Here is a 16,343-nt window from a genome sequence, read left to right on the forward strand (position 1 = left end):
TACAACTGTGTACTGGGGCTTTGGGGAGGGAAAAAAAAAAGATAACTAAAACTCATCCTGGAAAGTCTAAGAAAAAAAAGAGCAGGCTAATTTGTAGTAACTCAAATAGTAACTCCATTTTGGAGGCAGAATATAGCAGACTTCTCAGTGCAGAAAATTAAATCTGTATTTCAGAAGACAAACTTGAGAAGCTTTCTCAGAATGTAGAAGAAAAGAACAAAGAGAATTAAAGAGAGACGAGAAGGACATAGATGAGGTCCTAAGTATTGCTAATAGATGCTCCAAAAGAAGAAAATAAGATAAATGGGGTATATGCAATAAACTAAATATGAGAAGAAAATTTTACTGAGGTGAAAAAAGACCTGAGTCTTTGAAAGAGTTCCTTCTTCCTGAAAAAAGTTATGATAAGCGATCCACCCCTAGGATTATCTCAGTGAAGTTTTTGATTTTCAGAAATACAAAAGAATCCTATGAGGGTTAAGGAAGAAAACGTTGCCCATAAAGTAGCAAAACACAGGTTGATCTTTTGCTTTCCTCAGAAGTGTTAAGTCTAAAAAAGAAAATGGAGTAAGTTTAATGAATTTCTAGGGCAAAAATTTGTGAACCAAAAAACCATCTATCCATGTTGTCATTGATGTGTGATGATAACAGATATTCTTAGAGATATGCTAGATCTCACCTAAGTATTCTTCATTTTAAAATTAGTTTTACTTTAGACCACTCAAAAATGAGTCAAAATTAAAACTCAAGAAAACTGGTTCTCTACAAGGACTAGAGGTGAATGTATAAATTAAAACATGCAGAAATAAATCTAAATGTTAGTTATAATTTAGTCACAAACCTAAAAATATTGTAAACTTTGAAGAAAAAGATTATAGTGTTTTTAAAAAAAGAAAGATAAAATTGGAAATGGCAAATGTGCTCAGTTTCTCATCCAAAGAGAAAATTTGAAAAGTTATAGTTTTATTTTTAAATTTATAATCATAAAAATGTATTCAATATTCTTTACGTTTAAAGGAAACTATTGGTAGAGTAAAAACAAGAAGGCTTTATTTCAAAATCCAAATCATTGAAGAGATAAAAAGAATAATAAGCTCAAGGTTATATAGCAAAATATAGAAAGCAAAGACAATGACTAAGTAGAAATTTTTAAAAAGAAAGAACAAAAACCATGGTACCTATGAGCCCTTCTTGAAAAAAAAATTATTGAATGAAGAAATCATTTAAAAAAAAGAAGAATTAAAATAAATAACTCAGAGGGACTTATGCACAAAAGTATTCACTGCAGTGTTCTTTTTAGTAATAGCAAAAGATTGTAATTAACTTGAATGTCCATTGATAGGGTACTGGTTAAATAAATTGTTGTGCATGCAAAAAAGTGAACTACTCTGTAGCTGTTAAAAAGATTGAGACAGTTTTGTATTTACTGATATGGAAGAATTTTTAAGATGTATTTTATAACAGGGAAAAAAAGCATGGTTGAGAAAAATTTATATACAAAATATGAATGATTGTTCACCTATGGAAAGAATGCAAGAAACTGAACAAACTTTGCCTTTTACGTAAGGAACTAAGTGGCTTATAGACAGAGGCGGGAGGAAGAATTACTTTGCATTGTATACCATATTGTATCTTTTGGATTTATGTGTCATATGCACATATTAACTGTTCAAAAAATAATGATGTTAAACTTACAGAATATAGATTGAAATGAGATACTTCTCGACTTCTGTCAGTACATAAATTCACTGTATGCATATGATGCTGAAGTTGCTATAGTTGGTTTATGTGCAGGGAGAAGTAGAAAATGTCAATTTATGGACACAGGAAAAAGAGTAAAATAGACCCACAAGAAGCAGAGATGAGAACCATTGAGGCCTGGAAACACTCAGAGAGTACCCTTGGTTCATCAGAGCTTCTCAAGTCCTGGTTTCAGTCCCTCTTGATGCCCAGTTATGGTTTCTGCTTTTGCTTCAATTGGCTTCAAATGGTTTCTATTTCCTGTAGCAACCTCAACAAAATCTCTAAAACTTTTGCAATACAGTTATAAATACAGATAGAAAAATCCTAAATAAACTATTAGAAAATAGAATTCATTGCATGTTAGCATGAGTGTGTGTGTGTGTGTGTGTGTATCTCTGGGACTACAAGTGTAACAATATTTATTTATTTATATTATTTTTATTTATTTTAAAATTTATTTATGAACTTTATTTATAGGATACATATATCAACCATTAGCTTAAGTAAAATAAAAGCTATAAAATAACCTCAACATACACCAAAGAAAGCACCTGATAAAATATGAAACGCATTCCCAAGAAAGTTTCAAAAACAGATTGGATAAGTGATTCTAGATGTGACTCTGACATAGTTTTAACTACAGCGAGAACATTACGCTATTTCAGTTCTGTTTGCAATCTGATTACTTCAGGAGAAAGTTTCAGTTTGGTGCACTAGTATCTATCTTTAACACTTCTCTAGCACTTGATAATGTCCTTCTTTTTTTTTAATAAGAAAGAATTGGCATTATGCTTAGAGCCTTAAGCAAGCAACAGTAAGTAAACAAAAGTTTATAACATTGTTTTATGTTATTTTATTTATTTTTATGGTTACCTTCCACTTATGGGAAGTAATTCTGTCTTCCATCTCCTACAGTGATATAAGGTTTCCTTTTAAACTAAATTTACATTTAAAAAGTGACACAATTTAAGAAAAATGTTAATTAAATAAAAGCATATGTTATAGAATATAATGAAGTTAGTATTTGATTGACATCAATATATCGGTGAATACAATGATACTGTCTTAACATGATACAGGGTGTTTATGTTAATCAAAAGTTAACATTATGCTTAAAGATGAATTACCTCTGTGGAAAACTGGCAAAGGATAAGTATGCCTGTTATCTACCTCTATTGCTCTGGCTAAGACACTGAGACCTGAAAGAGATGGGAGGAATGATTACCAGTGAGAAAGGAACCAAATCATCATTATTTAGAAATGAGTGATATCTTATCAAATTTAAGATTTGCCCTTTAACATATTTAACCTCTCCAAAATTGAGATACATCTCAGAATCAATGATTTGTCATAGTTTGTTTCTCCCCTTTTGTTGTTATGTAAAATAATTATGTAATTTATAATTGCTGATGTCTTACACACAATGAAATACGACAGTTATCAATATATATTTAAGAATTTCAAAACACGTAAGAAAATTTTATAGACCCAATAGCAGTTCAGCAAAATGGCTGGGTAAAAGATGCTAAATACATCATAATCAACAATACTTGTTTATATCAGTAATCCTAAAATAATCAAAATAAAGATCCTATTCAGGAGAGCAATGAAAATTTTAGAATACCCAGAAATAATCTCAGTGAACAGTATGTGTGGCTTAGGTGAAAAAAAATCTATAAAATTTCGTCAAGAAATATTTTTAAATTTTTGAATAAAAGTCACCGAATTTTTATTGGGAAGATGGAATATCATAAAGATTTTCTTTCCAAATTGTTTTAAATTTAAAATATTTTCAGTTAAAATGGCAATAGAATGGAGAGTAGAGTGAGGAGGTACTTGAAAAGTTATTCTAAAAATCGTATGTAAGAATAACTAGTTAAAACAGCTTAGGAATTTCTTTTAAAAGAAAAGTAACAGCAGAGGACTAGCTTTTCTGGGCTATTAAAACACACCACAGGGGCTGGCTCTGTGCCCTAGTGGTTAAGTTCAGCGTGCTCCACTTCAACAGCCCGGGTTCAGTCCCTGGGTGTGGACCTATTCCACTGGTCAGCAGCCGTAGTGTGGCAGCGACCCTTATGCAAAACAGAGGAAGATTGGCACAGATGTTAGCTCAGGGTGAATCTTCCCCCACTAAACAAAACAAAACATAAAACAACAATAGAAACCACATAACTATAGTTATATTATTATGCAAGTAGAATAAATAGATCTACAAGGGAACACAATGGTTCAAGAATAAATATAATTACATATATAATTAACACATGATAATGAAAGTAACAATCCATAAGGCAAGACAAGCTTATTTAACAAATGGTGTTAATAGAATTGTTTAGCAATTTGAGATTCTAACTTTCTTTGATATATCCAAATATATTTCAATTGGAAGTAAAAACAAAATATTAAAAAACCAAGCTGTAGCAGAGGAGGGGAGGAAGAAATAAAAGTATATATGACAAGGTTTTGGAAGGTGGAAGGACTTTTAAATATAAAAATAGTAAAAGAAATTCTTTAAAAAGTCACAGATTTGACAGAATTTTTAAAAAGTAAAGATTTTGGTTGTCAAAAATACATTCAAATTTAAAATAAACAAAAAATTGGTAAAAATTTTCAATTATAAAACAAAGTTTAGTATCCTTACAACAGATTTATATATATAAATATATATATATATGTTCATGCAAATCAATAAGAAAAATTCTAAGACCCAACTGATGAATAGGCACAGATCATAAATTAATTCATAGCAAAAAAAAGCAACTAGTTAACAAACATATGGCGAAATATTCAACCTCATAGTATAACCAAAGATATGCAAATTAATACAACAAAGAGCTAAGATATTAATAACAACATATCCAGTGCCAAGGAGAGAACCATAAAAAGGCACGTAAACATTAACAGTGGGAATGTAAACTTGTGTTACTATTGAAACCAGTGAACGAGTTAGCCATTAATGATTAGGGAGCTAGTAACTAAAGTGGTTTTTTTTTTATAACTATTAATTACAGCTTTTAGTTGTTTGCCCACCATTGTTAACTGTGCTGCTTAGGCAATATATTATCCAACTCCCACCAGGTTCCTATAGATTACATCTCCCTGGCACCTGGGTCACCATGGTAATGCATGTTTGAACTATTTTTCAGGAATTAGGACCCCCTGTTTGATTCAGGCGGGTTAAGACCACCAACCCATCAACTGGGCCTGCATGAGTGACCAATTGGTGAACTCCTGACGTCAGGGAGCTAAAAACTCCCTCCTTAGATCATGCCTATGCCACCATTTTGTAAACATGAGTCCTGTGAGGAGCCATGAAGCTTGACTATGCCTGCGCAGATCATCAAAATACCTCACTCCTTGCCTGCAATCATCTATGCCCACACTTCAGAACACCTTGTCCCCTTGCCCCATACTATCCTTAAGTCTCCATTTTTGGGGAGGCAGAGCTGAGATTTGTTCTCCTGTCTTCTTGCTTGGCTGCCTTGCGATTAACCCTTTCTCTTTGCAAACTCATCATTTTGGTGATTGGTTTTCTGTGCAATGGGCAAAATAAACCTCGTTTGGTTACACTATTTTGAAAAACAATTTGGGAAAATATATCAAAAGTGTTTACAATACTTCGACCCACTTCTGAGAATCATTTCTAAGGAAACAATTCTAAATTAAGAAAAACTTTATGTACGAAGATGTTTATAGTAGCACTATTTATAGGATGAACAGAGTAATGGTTAAATAAACTATGGTAAATTTCTGGAATGGAATATTATGCAGGTATTAAAAGTTATGTTTAAGGTAAATATGCTTACAAGATTTTGTATAAGCTGAAAAAAGTATACAAGAATTGAATATACAGCATGTAAAAGAAACAAACTTTTGCAGGGCGTAAAAAGATTAAAAGAAAAACTCCAGAAATATCAATAAAGATTGTAATCTAGTGGTGGGAATATGGGTGGTTTTTGTCCTCTGTCTTACTTTTCCATATTTTCCAAAAATTTTACAATAAGCATGTACTATTTTTATAATGAAAAGAAAAACATGAATATTGCTTTTAAAGTCCTAGTGTATGCCCTAGGGAATGAAGTAGCAATGACAAGAACACATAAACAAAACAAATGTATGAATTCAACTAGCAGAGTATTTACACTGTATGTGAATAAAAAGGGGTCAAGTGCACAAAGTGTCATGGATATGAAGAAAGAGTACATAGATCGTGTATGAGTAATATTTCTATGTTGATGGGTAGGTATGAGGAATCAGTGCCTCTCTTCCAGTTAAAGTCTAGAGATTTTAGGGAAGTTGTGATGTTTCAGGAGGTATTTAAATGATGGAAGGGAGGGAAACATGGTAAAATGTCAGAAACAGACATTTTTCTGTTTCCAGGTGTTTTGGAATGGAAGTCTTAAAGTTGGGACTGAGATAAGTGATAAAAGTTGTGAAGAATAAAAAAGGGAAGTAGATATTGGGTGAAGAGCAGGTCACTGCCAAAAAAGGCAATTCACTAATGTAAAGGCCCTAAAGAGGAAGACGTAAGAACCTAAAAAGCAATGCGTCAGAAAGTACACTTAGCCTTGGGACTCAGTGGAGTGGTGCTGGGTAGGAGGGGGAAATCTGGACAGAAGGCTGTTGCAAAAAACGAGAAAGAGTATGTGACCAACTCTGTGTATCTGTTCGTATCTTCTTGATCTGGGTTTCCCTCTCTTACTATGGTCACAAACCCCCTATCTCAGGGTGTTCACAAACATAACAGTCCCACCCTTGGAATAAATTGCAATATCAGTCATTTGCATGCTTGGGCATGTGAGTGTGGTAACAGATGCCCAAGATGCCCAAGCTGGCAACGGCATAAATCAAGAAGTCAGTAATTGTTTTTTTTTTTTTGAGGAAGATTAGCCCTGAGCTAACATCTGCTGCTAATCTTCCTCTTTTTGCTGAGGAAGACTGGCCCTGAGCTAACATTCATGCCCATCTTCCTCTACTTTATATATGGGACGCCTGCCACAGCGTGGCTTCACAAGCAGTGCACATGTCCACAACTGGGATCCGAACTGGCGAACTCCAGGCCACCGAAGCAGAATGTGCGAACTTAACTGCTGTGCCAGCAGACCAGCCCAGTAATTGTTTTATAGGAATCTGTTTCCCTCTATTTCTCCATTCTGTTTCTAGGGTCAATGCAAGTATTTTTGCAGTTGAATGGAATAGCAGCTTCTAAGAAATAAAAAACAGATGTTAAAGGAAAGCATTCCAGGGTGAGTCAGGAGAAGGCCTCTGTGCTCACAGCCTGCCTTACACTTTTCCTTGCCGTAATCTTGATAGATGCCCACACTCCCAACTCTGCCTAGGCAGACCTAGAAAAATATGTACATATTAACTACTTTAGGGTAAGAATTAATTATATAAAACCAACCTCTTAAAACAGAACTGAACCTAAATTTTCACAACTTTCTGTTTACTAAAGTTGTTCAGAATCAAGTGAAGTTGTCCTATGTTAAAAAAAAATTTAATGCCCTTTTGGAAAGTTATATTGAACATAATAAGTATAACATTTTCTTGGAAATATTAGCTAAAGTTTCTATAGGAACTTATCCACATCACATTCTTAACACATTTGTGATATGCATTTTTTTTTCCTTCTTCTCCCCAAAGCCCCCCAGTACAGAGTTGTATATTTTAGTTATGGGTCCTTCTAGTTGTGGCACACAGGATACCGCCTCAGCGTGGCTTGATGAGCAGTGCTAGGTCTGTGCCCAGGATCTGAACTGGTGAAACCCTGGGCCGCTGAAGTGAAGCACGCGAACTTCACCACTCAGCCATGCGGCCAGCCCCTGTGATATGCATTCTTGAAATTACATGCAATTTGTGGCACTGAATTATAATTGATATGCAATTTACAGTATGTACCTGAATTTTTGGTATATTTTTTAGGCAGAATAGACATGATTATACACTAACTTGAGAAAATATAAAAATACAGGTAAAAATATGTTTATATGGGAATATGATAACTTCATAATAATTTTTAAAATCTGGAAGCATTTCTTCACTTGTTTAAAAAGATCTTACATTTACTTTGCAAAAAGGTTTTGTTGAAGTAAAGACTGTAAACAGCAGTTAATTTGTCATTCCTTTACAATGCTCCATGTGGACAGTTTCCCTGTATAGTAGGCAATATTAAAAAATATAAAAATTATTCCCAATATATATCTATATACATATTTAACTATGACTAATTCCTTTCCTGAAATCTAACTGTTTTGGTTACTTATTGCTGAGAAACTACCCCAAAACTTAGTGGCTCAAAGGAATAACCATTTTATTATTTGTTCATGATTCTGCTGTGTGGGCCGTGCTTGGAGGGATTAGCTTGTCTGTTCCATGTGGTATCATCTGGGGCATTTCAAATGGCTAGGGGCTGCTTGAGTGGCTCAGCCTGGCGGCCTGGGTCCTAAGTCTGGTGGCTCCATTCTCAAGGTTTGCTGAATTCCTCAGTTGTTCTCCATGTGATGTCTTCCTGCCATTAGCTAGCTTGGGTTTCCTCACACCATGGTGATCTCAGTTTAGTTGGACTTCCCAGAGCACTAAACTGTTAGTTGCCAGGCAAACTCTCCAAGTTTAGGCCTCATCCTGGCGCAGAGCCATTTTGCTGCATTCTCTTGGTTAGAGCAGGTCAAGGCCCCAGCCTAGATTCAGTGTGGGAGGCACTCCATCAGGGCATGAATACTGGGAGACATGGTTCACTGGGGGCCATCTTTGGAGGCTAGCTACCACATCACTGTTTATGAAAGAAATTCCATAAACATTAAACTGAGTCTATTTCCAACCAAATAACCAAAAGGAATGCTAACTTAATTGCCTTTCACTATACACAAGTCTACACCCAAATCTTTCTGATTTTTCCATGATCTCTCCCAAATATGCCTCATTCAAATTCTTTCAGCACTGCAGTCTCTTCATTAGGTCCTAGCATGGGTCTCATCTTAATTAAATGTTTCCAGATGTTTGAATTTAAAAAACCAGAAAAATTGGGGCCGTCCCCCTGGCCCAGTGGTTAAGTTCACACGCTCCGCTTTGGTGGCCTGGGGTTTGCTGGTTCAGATCCTGGGTGCAGACTTACGTACCACTTATCAAGCCATGCTGAGGGCAGCATCCCACATAGAAGAACTAGAGTGACCTACAACTAGGATACACAACTATGTACTGCGGCTTTGGGGAGAAAAGGGAAAAAAAAGGAAGATTGGCAAAAGATGTTAGCTCAGGGCCAATCTTCCTCACCAAAAAAAAAAAAAAAGAAGAAGAAGAAGACCTAAAAAAAACCCATAAAAATTAAGATATAACTAACCAAACTATATATTTGCATAGAGCTTCCAACTTTGTAACTTTTTACTTTCCAAGTAATAACACTAAAACCTGTACCATTTACTATTCCTCTTGTTTCTTGAAGGAAAGTATATTTAATCTTTTAAAAAAGTAGTAAAGAGAATTTCAGACTGAAGGACAGTCTTAAATTAGACCTGCTTACTTTATGAAAACATATAGTAAGGTTTTTATCTTTCTCATTTTGCTCTAGGTCAGGAAAACTCCACGAAGAACTGCCACTGGTTCTTGGACCCAGTGTTTGGGAACCTATAGCCAAGCCACTGTTATTGAATATCGTCAAGGTCTTTTTATTTTGAACCTTGCTAAAATCATTTCACATCTTTCCCTAGGGACTGTAATCATACTGATCACATTGCAAATTTTATAATTTCCTCTTTTACATAGAATCATTTAAATCTGTGCTAATGTAAATAATACAATCGTAAAGTACTTGTTATTGTATTAGCATCGGATAGCATTAGCATACTCAGCAGTTAAAAGTGGGGACTCTGGAGTCAGACCGCCTCCGTTCCAATCTGGATCTGTCATGACCTTGAGCAAATAAAGTATCTTTCTGTACCTCAGTTTCCCTATCTATTATGTAGGTATAATCATAGCCGAGTTCTTTTGAAGTTTTAATGAGATACTAATTATAAAGTGCATAGAATATTTCTTTAGCATACAGTAAGCACTAAGTATGTATAATTAATATTATATTGTTATATTTATACATGATATCAATATTTTGCAATTTCACTTAGGATCTTAATATATACTTTAAAGGGTGATCTCAAATATCCACAATGCTTTTGAAGAGATTAGTCACAATTAGATAACAGAATTTTAAAGTTGGAAAGGAAATTTAATGTCATAGGATTCTATCCTATTAGAAGTGAGGAATCTTTTATTTTTTAAAAAAAGACATCAATGCAAAGTCCACCTAGCTTATGGTAAAAGACAACTAGTAGGGGGTTACAATCATCAGATTAGCCTTGTAGATAAGTAAAATATATAGGCCCCACTTATATTTCTAGTAGATTTGCCAGATTGGTTTTCAGTCCCACTTACATTTATCAGTGCCACTCGTATTATCTTAGCTACCTGCACTTTTTCATGTGTCCAAATGGAAAGCAACATAATGCTCACAGTTCTCTGAGAAACAACAAAATTCCTAAGAATACCTAAAAATGGTAATAAAAATGGACAAGCATGGTTTACGAAATTTATTTTAAGGCAACTGCCGGATTTATTTTAAGCCCTTTGCTTAAAAATAAATTCAATTCACATGACTGGCTTAAAATACTGGAGCCAAGAAAAGTCACTGTAAAAGCATTTAACGAAATACCTGAATTTCGACTAGTTGTCATCTTTGATATGATTTTTGTGAAGACTTACTTCCTATCTTGATTTGTTCAGTGAATTTTATCTCTAAATATTGTCTAATAAAATGAAAACAGAATAGACATTTTTCAAACAATGTAACATTTTCCTAAACTCCGACTGGCAACGGAAAGTTGGTGGACGGTTCAGATGCTCTACAATGCTTTTTATGTAGAAAGACAATTGGTTTGGTTCACCTGTAGCAGTTTCCAGTGTGCGGGAAGACACTCAAGTTTTCTATTTCTACCGATGCTTAATTTGACGTATGAGCAAAACTGAAGATTGATTAGAAATGAATTAAGGTAGACTTCCTGCTGAAAGCAGCGAAGAACATTACTCTGTCAGCAGATCGAGCAGCAAGCCGTTCACTCTCTCTCACACCACAGTCGAGGAAGCAACTGAATTAGGAGGAGATGCCCATTATTTTCACGTTCTGCATTAGTTCTGGTAAAATTAGTTCTAAGTTTCAATGAACGATTTGAAATTGAGACAGCAGGATTATACATCAAGAAGAGAACTACAGTGGGAATATTAATGGTGTGGGAGAACTAGTATGAATAACTTAAAAATATTGATTTTTTTTCCCTGTGAGGTTCCTTTCTTTTCTTTTTTTTTTTTAAACTAAATTGAGCTTGACTTCTATTGACGATATCTTCCGGAGTCAGTATTTTAATGCTCCCCTGACACACACGCTCGGTTTAGGAGGGCTGAGTACTGCATTACTTCCTAATTTTCCCATGGAATCGTAGACGGGCTAAACGTTGGGGGGTTCACGGATGGCCACCGATGAAGTACTACTGAAATCCAAACCCCGCTGATGCTAAAATGCTGGTGCCTTCCGGCGAAAAGGCATCTTGCCTAAACAAGAACCTATCTCCGACACAACAACAACAAGCACCCTCTTTTTCGTTCGAGTTCTCCGGCCGGCTGCAGCCCACAAGAAGCGGATAGGGCGAGCGCTCCAGCGCCGGCCGGACCCTCCCGGCAGCTCTGCGTGGCTCCTCAGAGCCGGCCGGGGCGAGCGCCGGGCCGCCCGCCGCGCCCCGCCGGTTCCTCTCCGCTGCCGGCCTTCTCCGCCCGCCCGCGGGGCCCCGGCGCGCCCCGCCTTCCGCCCCGCCCGGCCCGGCCCTGCGGAGGCGCCGGCGTGCGCGCTCTCGGCGCCGGGCCGGTTCCCCTTCCGAACGTCCGCGCCCCGCATGCGCAGTCCGCGCCGGCGGTCTCCGTTTGTTTGAACAGGAAGGCGGACATATTAGTCCCTCAAGGCCCCCCTCGCCCCACCCCCCCAGGCATTTGCCGTCGCGACTCGCCCTTTCCCCAGCCGGGGCCGCAGCGTCTCCCAGGAGCTCCCCCGTCAGCAGCTGCCGGGGCCGGACTCGCGTCCTCCTCCCCGCCCGCTCTCCAGCCTTTCCTCTCCTCAGTCTGCAGCGGGCATAGACCTCGCCCTGCCCCGCCGGACACCGCGACAGCAGCCCCAGCAGCCACGGGACAAAATGGGAGAGTGAGACTATTCCGCGGGGACCAGCTCTCGGCCGAGAAGGATCGGGGCGTCGGGCCGGGCCGAGTGGCGCCGGGATGCGCGGCTAGCCAGCCTACAGCGCCTCAGAGCGGAGCGGGCCGGCCCGTGGCCCAGGCGGCGGCGGCGGCAGCTGGCACGGCTCCGCGCCCGCCCTTCGCTTTCGCCTTTCCTCTTCTCCCTCCCCTGCTGCCCGGAGGAGTCTCCACCCTGCTTGTCTTTCTCTCCCCCTCCTGCCCCTCTCGGGACGGGGAACCCTCCGTGGGCGAGGCGGCTGGGGCCCGCTAGGCTGAAGCACCTCGCCGGAGCGACGAGGCTGGTGGCGACGGCGCTGTGGGCTGTCGTGAGGGGCTGCCGGGTGGGATGCGACTTTGGGCGTCCGAGCGACTGTGGGTCGCTGTTGCCCCCGGCCCGGGGTCCGGAGAGCGGAGATCCCCTCAGTGAGGGGGAGGGGGGGGACCGGGCGCACCTGGTGACCCTGAGGTTCCGGCTCCTCTGCCCCGCGGCGGAGAACCCACCGCCGGAGGAAGTTGGTTGAAACTGCTTTCCGCTGCTGGTACGAGGGTATTGTCACAGTAGCAGCAACATGTCGACTGGGGACAGTTTTGAGACTCGGTTTGAAAAAATAGACAACCTGCTGCGGGATCCCAAATCGGAAGTGAATTCGGATTGTTTGCTGGTGAGTAGCACTGTTCTCTTCTGCTTGTCTGAAGTTCTGTATGTTTTTGCCTTCCTGTTGCTTTCAGTCTAGTTATCTGCAAAAGAAAGTTTCAGGTGTGCATGATCTTGGACGGTGTTTTTCCCGAAGAATCTGGGAGGACCACTGAAATCTCATGCCGTGGCCGTCTTTATCATTGGACTGGCTCTGTCCTCGCTACTCTCTGAGCTCTTAGCGCTGACTCAGTTCATCATTACACAAAAGATACTTGTAAACGTCTGTTGCAGGCTGCATGTAAAAACGTACCGCGTCCAAGTTATTACTACGTATATAGTTTGTTGAATGGCGATCTTAGTGATATTAATCTTTCTGATCGGTTTGACAGTAATATTGGAAAGATTAATTACTTCCCATTTACAGCGATTTAGCTCCTAAGGGTTTAGTTTTTAAACTTGGAAGTGACAATGAAGGATCAGTATTGAAGAAGTGGCTTTTGAGCCAAAATGTCATAGGTAACTGGAGTCTGAAATAGGTAACTTTTGCTGGACTAATAAGTGTAAAAACCCGAGATAACTGATGATGGGTCATCACAATATTAATGCCTATTACAATATTGTTGATGACAAAAGTACTGCACAGATATTTTATCTCAACTGCCCTTTTTTGGTTGTAGTGTGCTTTGCTTTGTCACCTTTAAAACATTCTAAATAAGTTTTTATGATATGAAAGGCCAAAATCCTATTTTAAAAAATCTTTCAGTGATGGATAGCATAGACAATTATCTGTAAATAATTGGAGTTCTTAAATTTTGTCAATTTCCCCTAATAATAATAACAATTGCAAACTCTGTGAGAGCTTCTCTTTTTACTTTGCTGAACAACTAAAAATTATATAATAATTCTATTTTAGTCCAAACAAAACTACGTGATCTCTAAAGTTGCAGGGAGTATGTATATAGATAGTAATTTATAGCCTCCTTAGAGAATTAATGTTTGATGTACACAGTATTTGGGATTAAGATTAAATGAACAAAATAATGCCATTCAGAGAAATAATTTATTTAAAAATCTCATCTTGAGTAAGGAAAGTCATGTAGATTGTTTAAAATTAGCATGAATTTCAGTGACTCTAAATACTGTGTATGGTTTTAAATGTGTATAGTTTTACAAGAAAGTTTCTCCCCAAAGGTTTCAAAATTACTGCAGACATCCTTGACTAGGAAATTTGAGCCTTGTGAGTTGTATCTTTGAAATGTCTCGCTGACGTTATGGATGCTCTTCATATTGGGAAACAGAAAGGAAGGTTGATGTTTAATACAATTTAAAACATTATATTGAATGAGCGAAGTGGAAGGAATTAGAACACATCTTTCTAGTGAGGATTTCTGTAACTTTTAAGAAGTCTAATTTTAATATTTATTCAATTACCATATATCTTTGTTTTACTTTGCTTTTTTGGTCTCCTTATTCCATGAAGCAGCATTACAAGGAGGGTGTAGGTAGCTTTTTTTTAGTTGTCTTCTAGCCTCTTGCCATAACTTTGTTTGGTGGGAACCTCACAGATTTATTGAAATGTGGAGGATACAAGGAAGTGTAAGTCATGTACTCTTTCCTTGAAAGTCCGGTCTATTTAGGAAAACAAGACCTAATCTCACATACATACTCAGAAACAAAGCAAAAGACTTCACAGGTTGAGAAAATATGTGATAAATTAAAAATAATTGGTATAGGTAATATATACTCTTGGATATTGAAAGAAAGAAATCACTGTCAGTTGAGAGAGCTGGAGTATGCTTTATGATGGATGGATAGGATTTAAATAGAAGGTATTCAGAGGAGTGGAGGATAACATGAATAGAGGGTGGAGACATGACTGGCTGTGACATGTTTAGGGAAACAGAAGATAGAGTTGGAAAGATAGAGGGTTACGGCGTGGAAGATTTGATTGCTAGGCTAAGGAGTTTAGATTTTCTTTAGAGTATTGTGGCTATTAAATATTTACGAAGAAGATGATTCTGGTACTGGTGTGCAGAATGGGTTGTGTGGAGACTGGAGATGGATGAGATGGGGGAGTTTAAAAAAAATTTTTGTGACAGTCCAGAAATGATTGAATCCCAAAATTGGGGCATTAGAATGGGGAAGGAAGAACTGATGGAACTTGATTGGCAGGATTGGGGAAGACAGGGGGGAATCAAAGAGAGAGAAAATAGTTAGATGATCTAAAAATTTTGAGCCTGGGTTATAGGGAGACTGATGAAAACAGCAAAGTTGGGTTTGGAAAGTCGCTTGTGAAGAATAGGCAACAGATAAATTCAATTTTAGATTTGTTGTGTTTGAGGGGATGGTGGGACAACCACAAAGAAATGACCTGTAGACAGTCGCAGATATGAAACTTGAGCTCATAGTTAAAGATAACAGTTTGGAAATCATTTGCAGAGAGTTGCAAGTTGAAACTGATAGAATGATAAAAGGGTAAAAGATGAAAGTTGAACAAAGAGGAAGTGTCAAGAAAGGCAAATCAAGGCCTTTCAGAGTTAGGACAGCGAGGTATCTTGGAGCCCAAGACTTCTAAAAGAACATTTTGAAAAAGAAAATAGTCAACCGATTTTTTCCCTCTTGTAATCTTATAAACTTGGCCCTTTTTTCTGTTTAGTTCCATAATTGCTTACTGATATTTGTTGAAATTTTATTACCATACTAATCTGAAGTTGGTAAAAATTGAATTTTTATTTGGAGACAAAATCTTTTTTCCAGTTTCGTAGTGTTTAGCAGGAATTTTCTTTGCATGATATTTTATGTTTGCTATTAAGTATTCATTCCATTCATTCTTCCCTTCAGAATGACCTATCAGGTAATTCCACCTTTTTCAGTGAGTCTGTTCTTACTCTTCCCTGTCTTGATTTTGGACATCTCACGTATTGTAGGGACAATACTTCTTTTAAATTGATTGCCTTTCTCTACTATTTTGGCCGTTGTTGATTTATTTAACTGATGCTTATTGAGTGCATCTTATCTGTCATGTGCAGCACTCAACTTCTAGGGGTTGTTTTGTAATCCCCAAAAATAAAGTTGTCAAGTTATGTTTATTCGCAACTTCCTTGACTAGATCCACTCTTCAGAAATGAAAGTTCCCAAACCTTTTGGTTTCAGAAGAGTTGGCTGGCAAATGTCTTTTAAACCACCTTACCCACAAAGCAGCTTTTTCTTTTTGAGATACTAATCATGAGTATTAGTAGTTATAAAATAATGTAGCTGGACAAAGCCCTGATAAGTGGCTATCACACCTTTTCTTGAACACATATAATTTAAGAACTGCATAAGTCCATTTTTCATATTGCAAATAAAATGCTAAAATAGTCTGCAGATACTAAGATAAGATAGTATTATGGTAACTATTTACTTGTTTTCTAGATCATCCAAATTACTCAAACTTGGTTTTCTGTAAGTCAGATTCTTTCCAGTGTCCTAATGGTTTTCTTATTGTCCATGTTATGGTTTAAAATGATTATTAAGAGCTGTTTTACTTTTCCCAACTTTTTTTTTTAACCTTAGCATCATTTGCTCTAGGGTTTGTTAATTTCTCGATAGTTTTGAGTCCTTCTGAAAACAGTAAGGGATAGAGTTTGCCTAATTTTCCAGAGGAAAAAATGTGTATGATTTGTAAATTAAAAAGAAAGAACAAAGGTGGGTGAGAGGG

The 16,343-nt window shown here is 37.7% G+C and overlaps 2 protein-coding genes across 3 annotated transcripts in view; both read left to right on the top strand.

Moving 5' to 3' along the window:
- Positions 1-6,287: 6,287 nt before the first annotated feature.
- LOC138915347 (uncharacterized) lies at positions 6,288-12,277 on the top strand. Its single transcript, XM_070221203.1, has 2 exons — positions 6,288-6,385; positions 11,392-12,277. Exons 1-2 carry the CDS (start codon positions 6,288-6,290, stop codon positions 12,275-12,277), a joined length of 984 nt encoding a protein of 327 aa, XP_070077304.1.
- The window catches only part of ROCK1 (Rho associated coiled-coil containing protein kinase 1), a 160,832-nt gene continuing 156,229 nt past the window's right edge, over positions 11,741-16,343 (top strand). The window contains exon 1 of one of the 2 annotated variants that reach the window (NM_001163985.2): positions 11,741-12,668. In NM_001163985.2, coding sequence (NP_001157457.1) covers positions 12,576-12,668 — 93 coding nt within the window. In that variant the 5' untranslated portion in view covers positions 11,741-12,575. The remainder of the gene's footprint in view (positions 12,669-16,343) is intronic. The other variant, XM_014727604.3, reaches the window with a different exon arrangement.

This window comes from Equus caballus, chromosome 8 (assembly GCF_041296265.1).
Source record: "Equus caballus isolate H_3958 breed thoroughbred chromosome 8, TB-T2T, whole genome shotgun sequence".
In the NCBI taxonomy this organism is placed as follows: domain Eukaryota; kingdom Metazoa; phylum Chordata; class Mammalia; order Perissodactyla; family Equidae; genus Equus; species Equus caballus.